Source organism: Hevea brasiliensis, chromosome 5, assembly GCF_030052815.1.
Source record: "Hevea brasiliensis isolate MT/VB/25A 57/8 chromosome 5, ASM3005281v1, whole genome shotgun sequence".
NCBI classification, from domain to species: Eukaryota; Viridiplantae; Streptophyta; class Magnoliopsida; order Malpighiales; family Euphorbiaceae; genus Hevea; species Hevea brasiliensis.
In genome coordinates this window covers 112,996,677-113,010,731 of record NC_079497.1, presented here as the reverse complement: position 1 = coordinate 113,010,731, position 14,055 = coordinate 112,996,677, and the positions used below count along the sequence as shown (strand labels likewise).

General features: G+C 35.0%; 1 protein-coding gene across 3 annotated transcripts; it reads right to left on the bottom strand.

Annotated features, from left to right (window-relative positions):
- Positions 1-270: 270 nt before the first annotated feature.
- Positions 271-13,237, bottom strand: LOC110662674 (uncharacterized). Of its 3 annotated transcripts, XM_058147462.1 has the most exons (23): positions 13,041-13,237; positions 12,118-12,947; positions 11,922-11,999; positions 11,608-11,812; positions 11,393-11,501; positions 5,265-5,357; positions 4,917-5,009; positions 4,609-4,701; positions 4,308-4,400; positions 4,085-4,166; positions 3,946-4,005; positions 3,818-3,870; positions 3,561-3,727; positions 2,850-2,879; positions 2,669-2,771; positions 2,432-2,489; positions 2,136-2,192; positions 1,784-2,029; positions 1,244-1,305; positions 1,083-1,139; positions 909-1,002; positions 579-719; positions 271-496 (listed from the first exon to the last, which is right to left on the bottom strand). In XM_058147462.1, exons 2-23 carry the CDS (start codon positions 12,928-12,930, stop codon positions 374-376), a joined length of 2,910 nt encoding a protein of 969 aa, XP_058003445.1. In that variant the 5' UTR covers positions 12,931-12,947; positions 13,041-13,237; the 3' UTR covers positions 271-373. The 3 variants fall into 3 exon arrangements, with proteins under 3 accessions (XP_058003445.1, XP_058003444.1, XP_058003443.1); XM_058147461.1 differs by having other exon boundaries at positions 2,669-2,879; XM_058147460.1 differs by having other exon boundaries at positions 2,669-2,879; positions 12,118-12,913.
- Positions 13,238-14,055: the final 818 nt, after the last annotated feature.

Below are 14,055 nucleotides of genomic sequence, written 5' to 3'. Positions count from 1 at the left end.
TATATATATATATATATATATATATATATATATATATATATAAATTATTTTATTTTTACAAAATAGAGCCTAATTATATTAAAAAAAAAATTAGTATAAGCTTCGGCAATCAATCGGCGGACTGTAAATCCACGAGGCCGGTAAATGAGATAAATATTTTGATCTGACAAGTTCGACAAAGTGGTCACCACAAATGAGCGGCATTTGCCTCCTCTAGAGACCAGAACGATGAAAGAGTAGTACCCTTAAATCCATAAGACTGTACAAACATTTTCAAAAAATAATAATAATAGAAAAAATAAAAATAAAATTTAAATGTAAACAGTAGGCTTCTTTCCTTCCACAGCAAAAAAAAATAGCTCGTACCACTCTTTTACAATACTCCTACGGACTCAGTATTTTGATTAACAATTCTACAAGCAGGAACCACTTTCTGCAGCATAGATGTCCCTTTGAAGGTCACCATCTGACAGCAGCTTTTTCTATATTTGCTAAGCTGCAATCACAAGGCAGGCAACTTCAACAGGGAGGCAGGAGATCGTGCACAAACGCGAAGTATGGATGTGGGTATTACATACCTGGTCTGGTTTTATCTTTTGAAAACCAAATTTATCAGTCCATATAGATTCTGCTTCTTCAGCAGCTGGGAGCACAAGGCTCTGAACGTTTAAAAAAGCCAGCAACTTCTCGATGCAGGAGAATAATAATTGGAAATAGCCCTGAGAAATTAATTAGGTTCCATAAATAAAACTTCATCTGAAACATGGATGGGCCAAACCAAAAATAAGCAAGCTCTTGAATTAAGAACCTTAGGTTCCTGCTTTGTGAAAAGGCTGACAGGATAAAATAAAGTTGAAAGTAAATGACATTAACTAGGGGTGATGCACATATCCACTTGCTAGTCTCACCTTCCCATGGTTTCCATTACTCGTTGCAACTAAAGGAAGTTCAGCAACTTCTTGCCCAAAAATTCTAAGTATTCCAGCTGATACAACAAATGAGCTGCAGAATTTGAAAAATTGACCGTCAACCTTCAGACAATGATGTTAAAACTAGCTTAGAAATGCAAGTCCATCTCTTACTTGACAACTAGTACTGCACAGTACATTCCCCCATAATCTTGGCCCGTAGAATTCTTCCTGTAAGAGAGAGTTTTTATGCCAATTCTGTACCGGGAAAGGCAATGAACACAAAAATAAGCAACATAATGTTTGCGCACATGCCTGTGCATGTGTTAGCTTACCCATAAACCATCAAAGGAATGAGGTCACGTCCAGTTGTATCGACTATGGGATCAAAACATTCCTGAAACATAATTATATTAATTTCAGTGAAATAATGCTCATAATGGCTCTTTCATTCACATTGAACAAAGACAGGGAAATAAAAAATAATAAAAAAAGGCATCGTGATTTATTGCCGCATTAGCAGATATGAGAAATTGAGTATTATATTCATTCCCTCCCTGCATATGTTACAAAATGTCGATTGAGCAAAGCCAGGGAAATAGAAAATGGTATTGTAATTAGTACTGCATATGACAGTCACAATGTGAAGTAACCATTCAACTTTACATCAGAGCGAGCATTCTCTACATACAGACCAAATAAAAGAAAAAGATTAAAAAAAAAAAAAAGCTGCATCAAACAATTAGGTAAAGAATCACAAAACAATGTCTGCACATATCTAAACACAACAAATATTTTCTGCATTAATTGCTGTCAGTAGCATCAAGCTATAGGCAACCCATGGCATACATTTTATCTACATGGTCAGTACTTACTTGGAAGATAGTAAGAGCTTGTGAAAGTAACACTTTAGTTTCAGGAGAAACAATTTTTCCACTAAGAAGCCTCCATCTCACATCAATATCATTAATGGTTTCCAAACCTTTCTCCTCATTCTTCTTCTTTATGACATTCAAAAGAGAGATTGGGAGTTTTTCAGATTCCCGGACTAGCAACTTCTGCAAAGTAGAATGGATCCTACCACAATCCAGGCAACAAAACCACTTCCCTTTTGGCAATTCCTGTCAAACAAGTAGCATTGGACATCAAATCCACTGAACATGAAACTAAGTTGATAAAAGCGAATCTTAGATAAAGGGAAAAAATAGGAATTTTATAAGCACAAACCTTTAGGTTTGCCATTTTATGACTCCTCAGACAGCCCACGTGAAATTCCTTCTCACACTGTCACAAGATGTGAATAAAAATGAGCAATGAGTTGTTAGCACTGAATTGATAGATGTTACTCCATGTGTATAGCACTTGTCAAGTTAGCATACAAGAAGATAGCATGAAAAAAAGGAAGAATACTTATTGACAGTAAAATTCCATTTAACTTACAAATGTAAGCAACTCTCAATTGAAATTATGTACAAAGAATATGCATTCAAAAGCCTTAGACATGAGTGGCAAAGATGATTTACCTGATCACAAAGTATAATTGTGCGTGGACCAAATCCAGATCTGCTAAAATCATAACCTCTGCATAAAAAATAAATTAAAAATAAAACAAGATATCTAAATCAAAAAGGGGGTTAATAGAAAAGAATAACATGTCAATAGCAACAATACATATATTCAAACTGCCCAAACTGGGCTAATGAATCATGCCAGAATCCATATGCTTCAATCTTTTCAGTCCAGTACAATGTAACTTTTACCTGCATAGCACACATCCACTAAGTTCTGCTTCTATGTTTTTGACAATACGAATGCATCTCTTGGTTATCTGTTCTATAGGATCAACTCCAGAAACTCTTCCAGCTGCAACAGCATTGACATTATGTTCTACAAACTTTTCCCTTTGGAACATATTCTCGCAAAATTGGCAAAACCATTTACCGCGGGGAATACTTGATAGAGATGCACATCCTACACAGGCCAATAAATTTGCTCATCAAAATCATCTCAGCCAGATCACTGCTCATGAAGGAGGAGAGGCTTCCAGTCCCTTCCCCATAAAAACCTATGCATGTGTGTGTATTCACAGAGAGAGAGAGAGAGAGAGAGAGAGAGAGGGTGGGAAGGGAAAGATAAAAAATGGTATACATTTTGCACACAGAAGAACACAACATCATACAGCATGAAATGACATAGATCATAGCCCCTCAATTCTCTCAGACTTAGTAACAGATAGTAATTCATCCTAAACTACTATCAAAGAAGACATGGAAAATAACTACATTCCAACGTTAATGGAAAATTTTACTTTTCATAAATCCAATTATTGATATACAACAGTTGCTTGGTAATGCACTCAATGATATATTCGAAATAGAGTATTTAACATGTTATGAAGATCAATACCAAAAAATGTTCACTGGATTTTAGAAATAACACTGTTTCAACTTATATAAATGAAGGATAACTTCATTAAATGCATGCATTACTGTTATGAACATCTCATTATTTACAACAACCAACCAATAACCAAACCGACATAACTCTACCTATTCCCATCCTCGCGCCAAAAAAAAAAAAAAAAAAGAAGCAAAAGGAGAGAGAGAGGGAGAAAAATTGAGCATTTTCAATAATAATAAGAATCACATTCACCTTTATGGAAGGCCCTTGGGCATCCATCACACAGAACAAGACTCCCACCATCTGCACAGACGATGCACAGGTCATCATTGTCCTTAGCAGAATACTTGCGACCTTTTGATAGTGATATTGCCAGTTCATGAAGTGACACACCATTAGAAGTGTAAATATAAGCATACCTGTAAAGAAAACACAATGATGACTTTATATAGCTATTAAGGGGGAAGGCTTAACGTCAAAACCTATCAGGTATCCCATCATAAGCTTACGGCTTTTTGCGAGTAGCCCACCCTGCATGAGCTTCAAACGTTGAGGGGCTGACCTGCACATAAGTTATAAATATTGCCAGTGTGTCTGATGAAATTTTAAGGAACTGTGAAGTTCAAATGAGAAGTACCTCACAGTTGCAGCAACAACAAAGTATTCCAAAGCCCTTTTTGTAACCCAGAAGCAATTTCTGTGAAGAAGAATTAATTACATTACACACTAAGATAGTGTAAACACATATATGCATAAATGATATTTGTTTCAACTACCTGCCCACGAGCATAGTATGCTACTTCAGTCCCATCAGGCAATCCACCTTCCTCAAAAACCAATTTATGCAACCTCTGATCTCTTGAGAAATTAAGGTAGAAAACACAAGATTACTTTCTAAAACAGAAAGTAATAATTAAATCATGCTACAATAGGAAGAAATCAGAGGAAAGGGCAAGGTGCTGGGGGAGGGGGAGGAGGGACGGGGAATAAAGAACCAACTTTGTTGTTATTCTCCACTGGCACTTATTTTGTGAAGAGACACCTGCTGATGCAATTTTCAAGGACTTTGTTACTGTTGCTGGTTTTGATGTCCTGAAAAAAAAAAGGGAAGTGCACTAAGAAAAGGAAAATGGAAATTCATGTTAAGAAAACTACCAATATCACAATGATTATCCTCTGGGCTCCAATCCTACTTGAGAACCAGGGCTGTTATTTTCTTGACAGAAAGATAGAGAAAAATTGAACTGAAACATGATAAGCCAAAAACATATCTACATCACATGATGAAATGAAATTCAACCTCAGTGTAATCTTCTTTTGCCTCCTTTTCCGTGAGAAAAGATGCAGAGAAGCATTTTTAGAGGATTTTAAGATGATTTCTTGTTCTGACGACCTGAATCAACAAATTTGAATTCTTAAAATGCTATCTCTAACAATGTATCACAACCAAATGCATAAGAAAACACCATTTAACATATATCAACGTGTCTTCCATATGGTTTTAGAACAAAGGAGAAGAAAGATTAATTATAGCACAAAATGGAATACAAAACTTAAGCCACAAATATGCTACAACTAGCCAGACAAAGATATAAATAAGATACCAACTTTGTTATGATTTTCAATTCTCTCTTTTTCCTTGAAGACACGCGCACTGGAGCACTCCTTGACAACTTTGAGTTTAAATCTGGTTTTGATGACCTGAAATAATGCAGAATGGAAGCAATATAAAAACAGAAAGAATGTCAGATGATAAACCCATGAAGCATAAAAAGTAGGACAACGAAATGTCAGAACCGTACATTATTGGATATCCATATGCATTAAAACAAACAATAAACTAATAATTAATATCCAAAATTGAGAAGCACAAACTTAAAAAGAAAAATGCAACAGCATTTTACAAAAGGATAAAAAAAAAAGAAAAGAGGAAGAAAGATGTAATACGATACCGACTTTCTAGTTATCTTCCTTAGAGTATTATCTTGAGAGAGGGTAGACACAGAAGCACTTCCAGAGGACTCCACAGATAAAACTGGCTCGGCTAAGCTGAAATAACACAAGTGAGAGAGAATTAGCATAACTATATATCGTTTTATTTACATTCTTGCAACTTTTATGAGGGGAAAAAGCAGCGTTATTAATCTCTTATAGTCAGTTAACATGTTAAATATACACAACACTCAATGTATACAAAAGCCACATTTTGCCCTGTCATTATTAAAATTATTTAATTTGTACACCATTCTAATACAAGACTTGCTGAAGTTTGGGAATTAAAAAACTGGTATTCAATAACAATTTATCCACAGAAAAACATCTAACTTGCATGATTCATTGGAGTGCTCAACCACATTGAATGATAGTCACAGTTTGGCTCTTCACTTTTCCCTAAGTAATAACCATTTAACCACAGAGAAATTTACATGACTCATTGGAGTGCTCAACCAGATATACGGATAATCACAGTTACTTTGGCTCTTCACTTTTTCCAAAAGTACCCATATTGGATAAGAATAAAAGGATATGTTATAGCAGTTTAACGCTTCAAATTAGTAAATAAAGAAAAATGAAATTATGAAAAATGGGCAAGCTCAATACACATAGGCATGGGATATTCAGTCCCCAAGACCAAGTAATATAGATGAATAAAAGCCAGTAACAAGCAGCAAGGTCATCTAAACCTAATTCAACAGAAAGTAGCAAATTTAATCAGCAATTATCACATGTGCCAAATCACAGCTTTGGGCCTTTTGGATGAGCCTGGGTGAAGTTATATTTTGGAAAAATTTATAAAAGAAAACGAAAGAGTATCATGCCTTGCATGGCATATAAATTTTGACAAAAATTATGCAATGTGATGGAATAAAGGAAGATTAGACTTATGAATTATTTTGATTTATTTTTTAATTGTAAAATTAAAATCTTTAGTTCAGATTTTCTAGTACAATTGGAAAGTTTAGATTTCTAGCATTTAGGAATATTTAAATATATTAGGCTTGCTATTTTCCTAATTAGATTAGCTTAGCATTTTGTTATTTTGGAATTAATAATCCTAGTACTAATCATGATTTTTAAACAATGGCAGTTACGTTATTTAAAGGAATTTTAGCCTGGCATCACCATTACTACCATTATTTAAAGGATTTTAAAACTGCAGCTGTAAACATGGTTTTATGTAACGACGATTATTCATAAGTTTTTTAAGAGGCCATTACCCGTTACCTTGTTATTTAAAGGCAGATCCTGAGTTACATTGGTAACGGCCATTACCACCATTACTTAACAGTAACAGCTGTTATTTACCATTAAATAACGATACGTCACCTCAATAATGCAGCTAATAAAAAACACATGTAGGCAGTGCTTTCTTTAGTTTTTTTTATTCTCTGTGGGCACCAGCCTTCCAGCTACTGTTCCTATCACATTTATCACAAATACCTAGAAGCCAAGCTGATGTTTGAACCATTGTTATAGGCACACCTCAAGCGCAGGGTGCACCAGGCACAAGCAGCGTTGCCCGACGAAAGGAAAGGCGCGGCACCTCACCAAGGCGCAGAAAGGCATGCGCCATGGAGTCCAGGCACAGGGGAAAAAAGTTAGAGGTTCTTTTTAAAGCCAACAGCCAGCAGTCAGCCACCAAAGAAAGAAAAGAAGAAGAAGAAGAAGGAGAGGTATTCTTGTTTCTTCTTCTTCTTCTCTTCTATTGAGGGCTCTCTCTCTCTCTCTCTCTCTCTCTCTCTCTCTCTCTCTCTCTCTCTCTTTGTTTCGCCCATGCCCTAGCAGCAGCAGCTGCACCTTTTTTTTGGCCATACTCTCTTCCTACCCATATGCCCCTCTGTGTGTGTGTGTGTGTGTGTGTGTGTGTGTGTTTCGATTCAAGGCCCAGCAGCTGCAATCTTTTTTTTTTCTTTTCTGCTGTGCTCTTTTCCTGGCCACGTGCTATTTTTTTTTTTATTGTCTAAATTTGTGATTTTGTTTATTGTGAATGTGAAAGAATGTTGACATGTGAATTGTGAAAGTATGCTAGAGATGCTAATTCCATTACTTTAAATTTCTTATTAGCTTTTTGGGTTAAATTTATTATTAGTTATTAGCTTTTAGTTTTATGATTGAATTAAATTGGGTTTATTTTCTTATTGCCAATTGCTATTAGGTTATGCTTTTAGTTTGCGCTTAGCCGGTCCCAAGCCAGGATAAAGGAGGAGGGTTGCAGTAGGTGACAACCAGCGTAAAAATTTCGTCACACCTTATGATATGGATTCAAATGTGGGGCGTCCTCTACTTACCACGAGCTACATCGGAGCCCGGGTGTAAGGAGAAATATGCAAGGGTGTAGGACGTTCACCGAAAGCAACGCGTCATGCCAGCCTGAGTGTGGTGTTAAGTGAGCAAAGGTTCCTACATCATAGACGGGTGTGGGTAAAGAAGTTATCCATAGGACAGATAGTAGAACAAATAGTGGAACAGAACACAAGATAGACCTTAAAAAACAATATAAGATATCATAGAAGGAGACCAATTAGGAAGGAACAGGATAGGAGGAGGATCAGGGTTGGTACTTGGAATGTTGGATCACTTATAGGAAAGTTAATGGAGCTTGTGGATACCTTGGAAAGGAGAATGGTGAATATTGCTTGCATTCAGGAGACTAAATGGATAGGAGAGAAAAGCAAGGAAGTGGGTAATTCAGGATACAAACTGTGGTTTACCAGAAAGGAGAAAAATAAGAACGGAGTGGGCATAATCATAGACAGGACATTGAAAGACGCTGTAATAGCTGTGAAAAGAGCAGGAGATAGAATTATACTAATAAAGCTAGTACTAGAAGGAGAAATAATAAATGTAGTTAGTATTTATACCCCACAAATAGGACTAGATAGAGAGAGCAAACAAAAGTTTTGAAAATATATGAATGATTTAATGCAAAGCATACCGAATGAAGAGAATATTTACATTAGAGAAGATTCAAATGGACATGTAGGAAGTGATAGGCAAGGTTATGAGAATGTTCATGGAGGTTTTGGTTTTGGCAGTCGAAATAAGGAGAGAAAAAGCATCATGGATTTTGCTATGGCATACGACATAATATTAGCAAACACCTACTTTATAAAAAAAAAGTAACATTTAGTGACTTTCAAAAGTGGGTAACTTAGAAGCCAAATCGACTTCCTCTTAACAAGAAAGACGAATAGAGCTCTATGCAAGGATTGCAAGATCATTCCAGGAGAGACTTTAACAAGTCAACATCGGTTAGTGGTCTTGGATGTCAAGTTTATGAACAATTCAAGTAAGGTAAGAAGAAATAGTATAGTTCAAACAAAGTGGTAGGAGTTCAAAGAAGTAAAGCAAGTGAAGTTCAAAAATGAGCTTCTCGAGTCCGAAGCATGAAAGCTGGATATAGAGGCCAATGATATATGGATACAGATGGCATCAAATATTAGAAAAGTAGCTAGAAAAGTACTTGGAGAGTCTAAAGGACAAGGACCACCCTCAAAAGAGAGATGGTGGTGGAATGAGGAAATACAAAAGGCAGTGAAGAGAAAGAGGGAATAGTATAAGAAATTACCTAAATGTGATAATAATGAGGCATATGAACAGTACAAAATAGCAAAGAAAGAAGCAAAAAAGACAATTAGTCAAGCAAGAGCACAAGCCTTTGAAAAGTTATATGAGAAACTTGGAACTAAAGAAGGGGAGAAAGATATTTATAAATTAGCAAGGATGAGAGAAAGGAAATGTCAAGATCTCAATCAAGTTAGGTGCATTAAGGATAAAAAAAGAAAATTGTTGGTGAAAGATGAGGATATTAAAAAAAGATGGAGAAATTATTTTAAGATCTCTTTAATAATAGTCAAAATGGTAATAGCGTGAATATAGACTATAGAACAATAGAAAAGAATGTGAATTATACTAGAAGGATTAAATCTTTAGAAGAAAAGGAAACACTTGAGAGAATGAAAGTGGGTAAAGCCTGTGGACCCGATGGAATACCAATTGAAGTGTGGAAGTGTTTGGGAGATATGAGAGTGGCCTGATTAACTAAATTATTTAATAAAATTCTAAACTCAAAGAAAATGCATAATGAATGGAGGATGAATATTTTAGTACATATTTTTAAAAATAAGGAAGACATACAGAGTTGCTGGAACAATAGGGGAATTAAACTCATGAGCCATACTATAAAGTTGTAGGAGAGAGTTGTGGAGCATCGACTACGTCATGATACTTCTATCTCTCTCAATCAATTTGGCTTCATGTCCGGTCGTTCAACTATGAAAGCGATCTTTCTCATTAGAAGCTTGATGGAGAAATATAGAGATGTGAAGAAAGATTTACACATGGTTTTTATTGATTTGGAGAAGACTTATGATAGTATTGCAAGAGATGTCATATGGAGTGTTAGAACAAAAGAGGGTATCTATTAGGTACATACAAGTGTTGAAAGATATGTATAAAGGAGCAACTACTATTGTGCGGACAGTGAGAGGAGACACAAGAGATTTTCCGATCTTAATTGGATTACACAAAGGTTCAGCTATAAGCGCTTACTTTTTTACACTAATTTTAGATGAATTGACGAAACACATACAAGAGAGTATTCCTTGATGCATGATATTTGCAAATGATATTGTTCTGATAGATGAGATGCGAGAAGAAGTCAATAGAAAGCTAGAACTTTAGAGAAGTACTCTAGAGTCAAAGGGCTTTAAGTTAAGTAGAACGAAGACAAAATACATGCATTGCAAGTTCAGTGAATGCCAAACTGGTGATAGGGGAAGGAGCTAGTTTGGATGGAGTGGTACTATCCCAAAGTAATCACTTTAAATATCTCGGATCAGTCCTTCAAGTAGATGGGGGATGTGAGGAGGATGTTAGTCATAGGATTAAAGCCGGATGGTTGAAGTGGAGACATGTCACGGGAGTTTTATGTGATCACAAGATTCCCAATAAGTTGAAAGGAAAATTTTACCGTACAGCCATACGACCGGCTATGTTATATGGTAGTGAGTGTTGGGCACTGAAAGAGTCATATGCGTCTCAGATAAGAGTTGCAGAGATGAGAATGTCAAGGTGGATGAGTGGCCATACTAGACTAGATAAAGTTCATAATGAAAGTATTAGAGAAAAGGTAGGAGTGGTGTCAATTGAGGATAAGTTGAGAGAAGGAAGATTGAGGTGTTTTGGTCATGTGAAGCGTAGACATACGGAAGCTCCAGTTAGACAAGTAGAGCATATTAGGTTAGAGTATAGAAAGAAAAAAAGGGATAGACTTAAATTGACTTAGAGGAGAGTAGTACAACATGACCTACAAGCATTACACATTTCTGAGGATTTAACCCAAAATCGTTTAGAGTGGAGAACGCGAATCCATATAGTCGACCCTCAATTTTTGGGATAAAGGCTTAATTGAGTTGAGTATAATAATTGAGTTTATTTTATCATGAATTATTAATTTCTATTATTATAATAATTGGATTAAGGTATTATAAATTGATTTGTATTCTGCATTGTGTAATTTTATGTTACTTTAAGTGTGATAGAATATTTATATTATTTTTTTAAATTTTTAATATTTTTTTTTTATTTTTGCACCTTACCTCACTCGGACAGGCACCTTGGTGCGCCTTGAGGCTTTATAACTATGGTTTGAACTTTAAAAGGGGCATGGATAGAAATCCTTTACAGAGGCATGGAATTTTATAATAAAATTGGTTATAAAATTGCAAAAACCTGTATGGCGTCAATTTAATCAAGCTAAATTCGTTCAAATAACAAGGCTAATAGCCAAGACTAACTCCATTCTTGCATATGTGAGTCTATTTATGACTAAAAGTCTATTCAGATAATGAGGCCAATAGCCAAGATTAACTCAATAGAGATTCAACTTCAAACCTTTAGTATTTTTAAAAAGGCTATTCTCACACCGCCCTGCTCATATACCATGGAGCAAAAACAGATAAAGACAATTTTCTTTTCAAACTGGAGTCATTTTGTTTATCCATCATGACACAAATTAAAAATAAAATAAATCCACCAAAAACTACAAAGAACAAAGTGCACAAAAAACTGCATTTGCATACCTAGCCTTTATACCAGTTTCACAGGCTGGGCTACCATTAGATTCCTTTGACTCTACACATGAATCGCATAAAGGCCCTATCTTGCCAACACAAATTGTAGGGTATGTACCTACAATATTTAGCACCAAAAGAATTCAGGAGAAGATTCCAATTTCATCAAGAAGCTCCGAATATATGACACAATTTGAAATGAAAAGATGAAAAGAAAAGCTCACCTTTGCATCTCTTACAAGTGAAAGTTTTCTCTTTTGGCAAACCACTAATGGCATTTTGGATTGTTGCTTCTAGAGAATCCAAAGGAGAAGCTCGGCATGCATTCAGTACATCAAGCAGGCTCTTCCCATTCTCAAAACAAATGTACTGTGCTGCGCGTCTGTATTGATTGATGGCATGAATCTCAAATTGGGAAGGCGGAATAACCTACATTAATGGAAAATAAAATAAAGATGAAACAAATTAATAAAGAAATCATTCATTCATGAAAATAATTGGCATGTTAAACTACAAAGCAGCAAAATGGAATACTCACTCTACGTCCCTTGCAGAAAGAGCACGAACACAGAATTCCAACATCTTTGATTGTACCCCGGAGACAAAATGCCTGAAACTAATGTTCACAGAGAGAATAAAACAAATTTAAAAAAAAAAAAATGCAACCCAGCACCCAAAGAGAAACAAGAAAAACAAATTCTAAACAACACCAGATAGGCGTAAAGAAATGAAACCTTCTTGCCGCCCATGTAAACAACTGGAACCCCCTCAAGCAAACCAGTCTCGAAAAGCTCCTTGACTGTCATCGGCACATTATCCAATGCAATCTTTTTTGACATTTTCAATTCTAAATTCTTCTTTGGTGGGGTCAACGCGCTTCCTTCAGCTATCATCTCCACATCTACTTTTGAAAACATTTCACTGTCAATAGCTTCTAATCCATTAACTTTGACCTCCACAGGCTCTACCTTAAAGTTCAAAGTTGACCGTGTCAACCGTCTCAGCTTGTTGGTCTTCACCTCATTACCCTCAGCAACCAATTTTTGCACCCTCTTACTTCCCACTTTCTTGACTGGAATTGGCCTAGGCTCACTTATTGGTTCATCTTTATAGACGCGCAATTCGACATTGCAAAAAGATTGGTCTCTCCTTACATCTAGGGCAGGTCGGCTTACAGTTCCAACCACTGCTTGATTCTTTTGAATTACAGTTTCAACAACTCGACGCTTCCGATCCTCATCAAATGAAGTATTTATTCCATTGGTTACATCTAATTGCGGCTCCTCTAGGGTATTAATCCTTTTATTTTGTACATCCTCACTGATTTTATCACATTCACTAGCTCTACCCCTCTTCACTCTAGAATAAACAATGAAACCATTTACCTTAGCAACTTTGAATCTCTTACAGTTAACATCCTCAGATGCCTCCGGCTGCGATTGTGTATCAATTGGAACACCATGGTTAAGACCAAGCAAGCCAGCATGCTGGGACTGAACTCCAACCACAGAAGCTAGCTCTCCCTTCATGCTGACCAAGGAAAACATAAAAAAAGGCAAGATCACTGCAAAACGGAAACCAAGAAATCGACTAATCAAGAGAAAACATGAAATTGAGAGAGAAAATAGTTGGATTCTAGGGTTTAGAGTGGAATTACCTGAGTATCAGATGAGAGACATGGGAATTGAAATTGGAAATGGAAATTGAGCTAATTGAGGTCGAATTTTGGGGATTTTTGAGTGGTTTTGATGGGTTTGTTTGAGATGATATTGCAGAGGAAAGCTAAGAGGCTGTTATTGGTATTTGAGAGGCGAACTAACCAACTAGAGGCACAGCACAGAAGGAGAGAGTAGCGAAAATGGCAGGATCGTAAACAACCACTTGAATTACATACTATTACATATTTACCTTTATACCCCCAACTCGTTTTTCTATATAAAACATCATAAAATATAAAAAATTAAAATGGCAAATTATGATTTCCAGTTCTAATGTTTGGTAGGAAAAACGTTCATCACACATTCCCCTCAAGAAAACGCTTGGAAAATACAGTAAGAAATTTTAATTTTTCCAATTTTAAGGTAATTTTATTTTTTAATAAATTAATTAAATGCATTACTTGGCTTAGATTAATTGATAATATTAAAAATTAAAATTCATATAAATTGTTATAATAAATTTAATTATGATTTGTAACTTTTGGTTATAAATTCATCTGTAATCATATTTTCTTCTGATATAGTCATATTTTTTTTTTAATATTGTTATGTGAAACATTTTATAAAAAGATTAATTTTCTAATTAATAAAGAGATTAATATATTAATTAATAATTACTTCTTATAAACTGATGATTATTTATATATAATTATTATTGCTTTGCAAAGCATTATTAATATCATTCTTATTTTATTTTTTATTTTTTTAATAACGAATGTGTTTGATAATTTATTTTAAATAAAAAATAATTCTTTCAAACTTTAAATTTTATTTAATACATTATACTCTATCATGTATAAATTTTATATTAAAAATTTAGAAGGCCCATAACTTAATATCTCATAAAAAAATTCTGTAAAAAAAATCTCAAGAAAAATGATCGGATCAAAATTAAAGAATGTATATATTGAACGTATATTAATTAAAATTATTAAAATTAAAATATTGACACAA

Bases quoted from the DNA above. Each gene is read 5' to 3' on its own strand.
- LOC110662674 (XM_058147461.1), bottom strand. From the start codon at position 12,930: ATGTTTTCCTTGGTCAGCATGAAGGGAGAGCTAGCTTCTGTGGTTGGA. The intron at 2,880-3,560 runs GTGAATGTGATT...TGGCCTGTGTAG, and splicing joins CCCAAGGGCCTTCCATAAAG to GATGTGCATCTCTATCAAGT. The intron at 1,306-1,783 runs GTAAGTACTGAC...ATTATGTTTCAG, and splicing joins AAGCTCTTACTATCTTCCAA to GAATGTTTTGATCCCATAGT.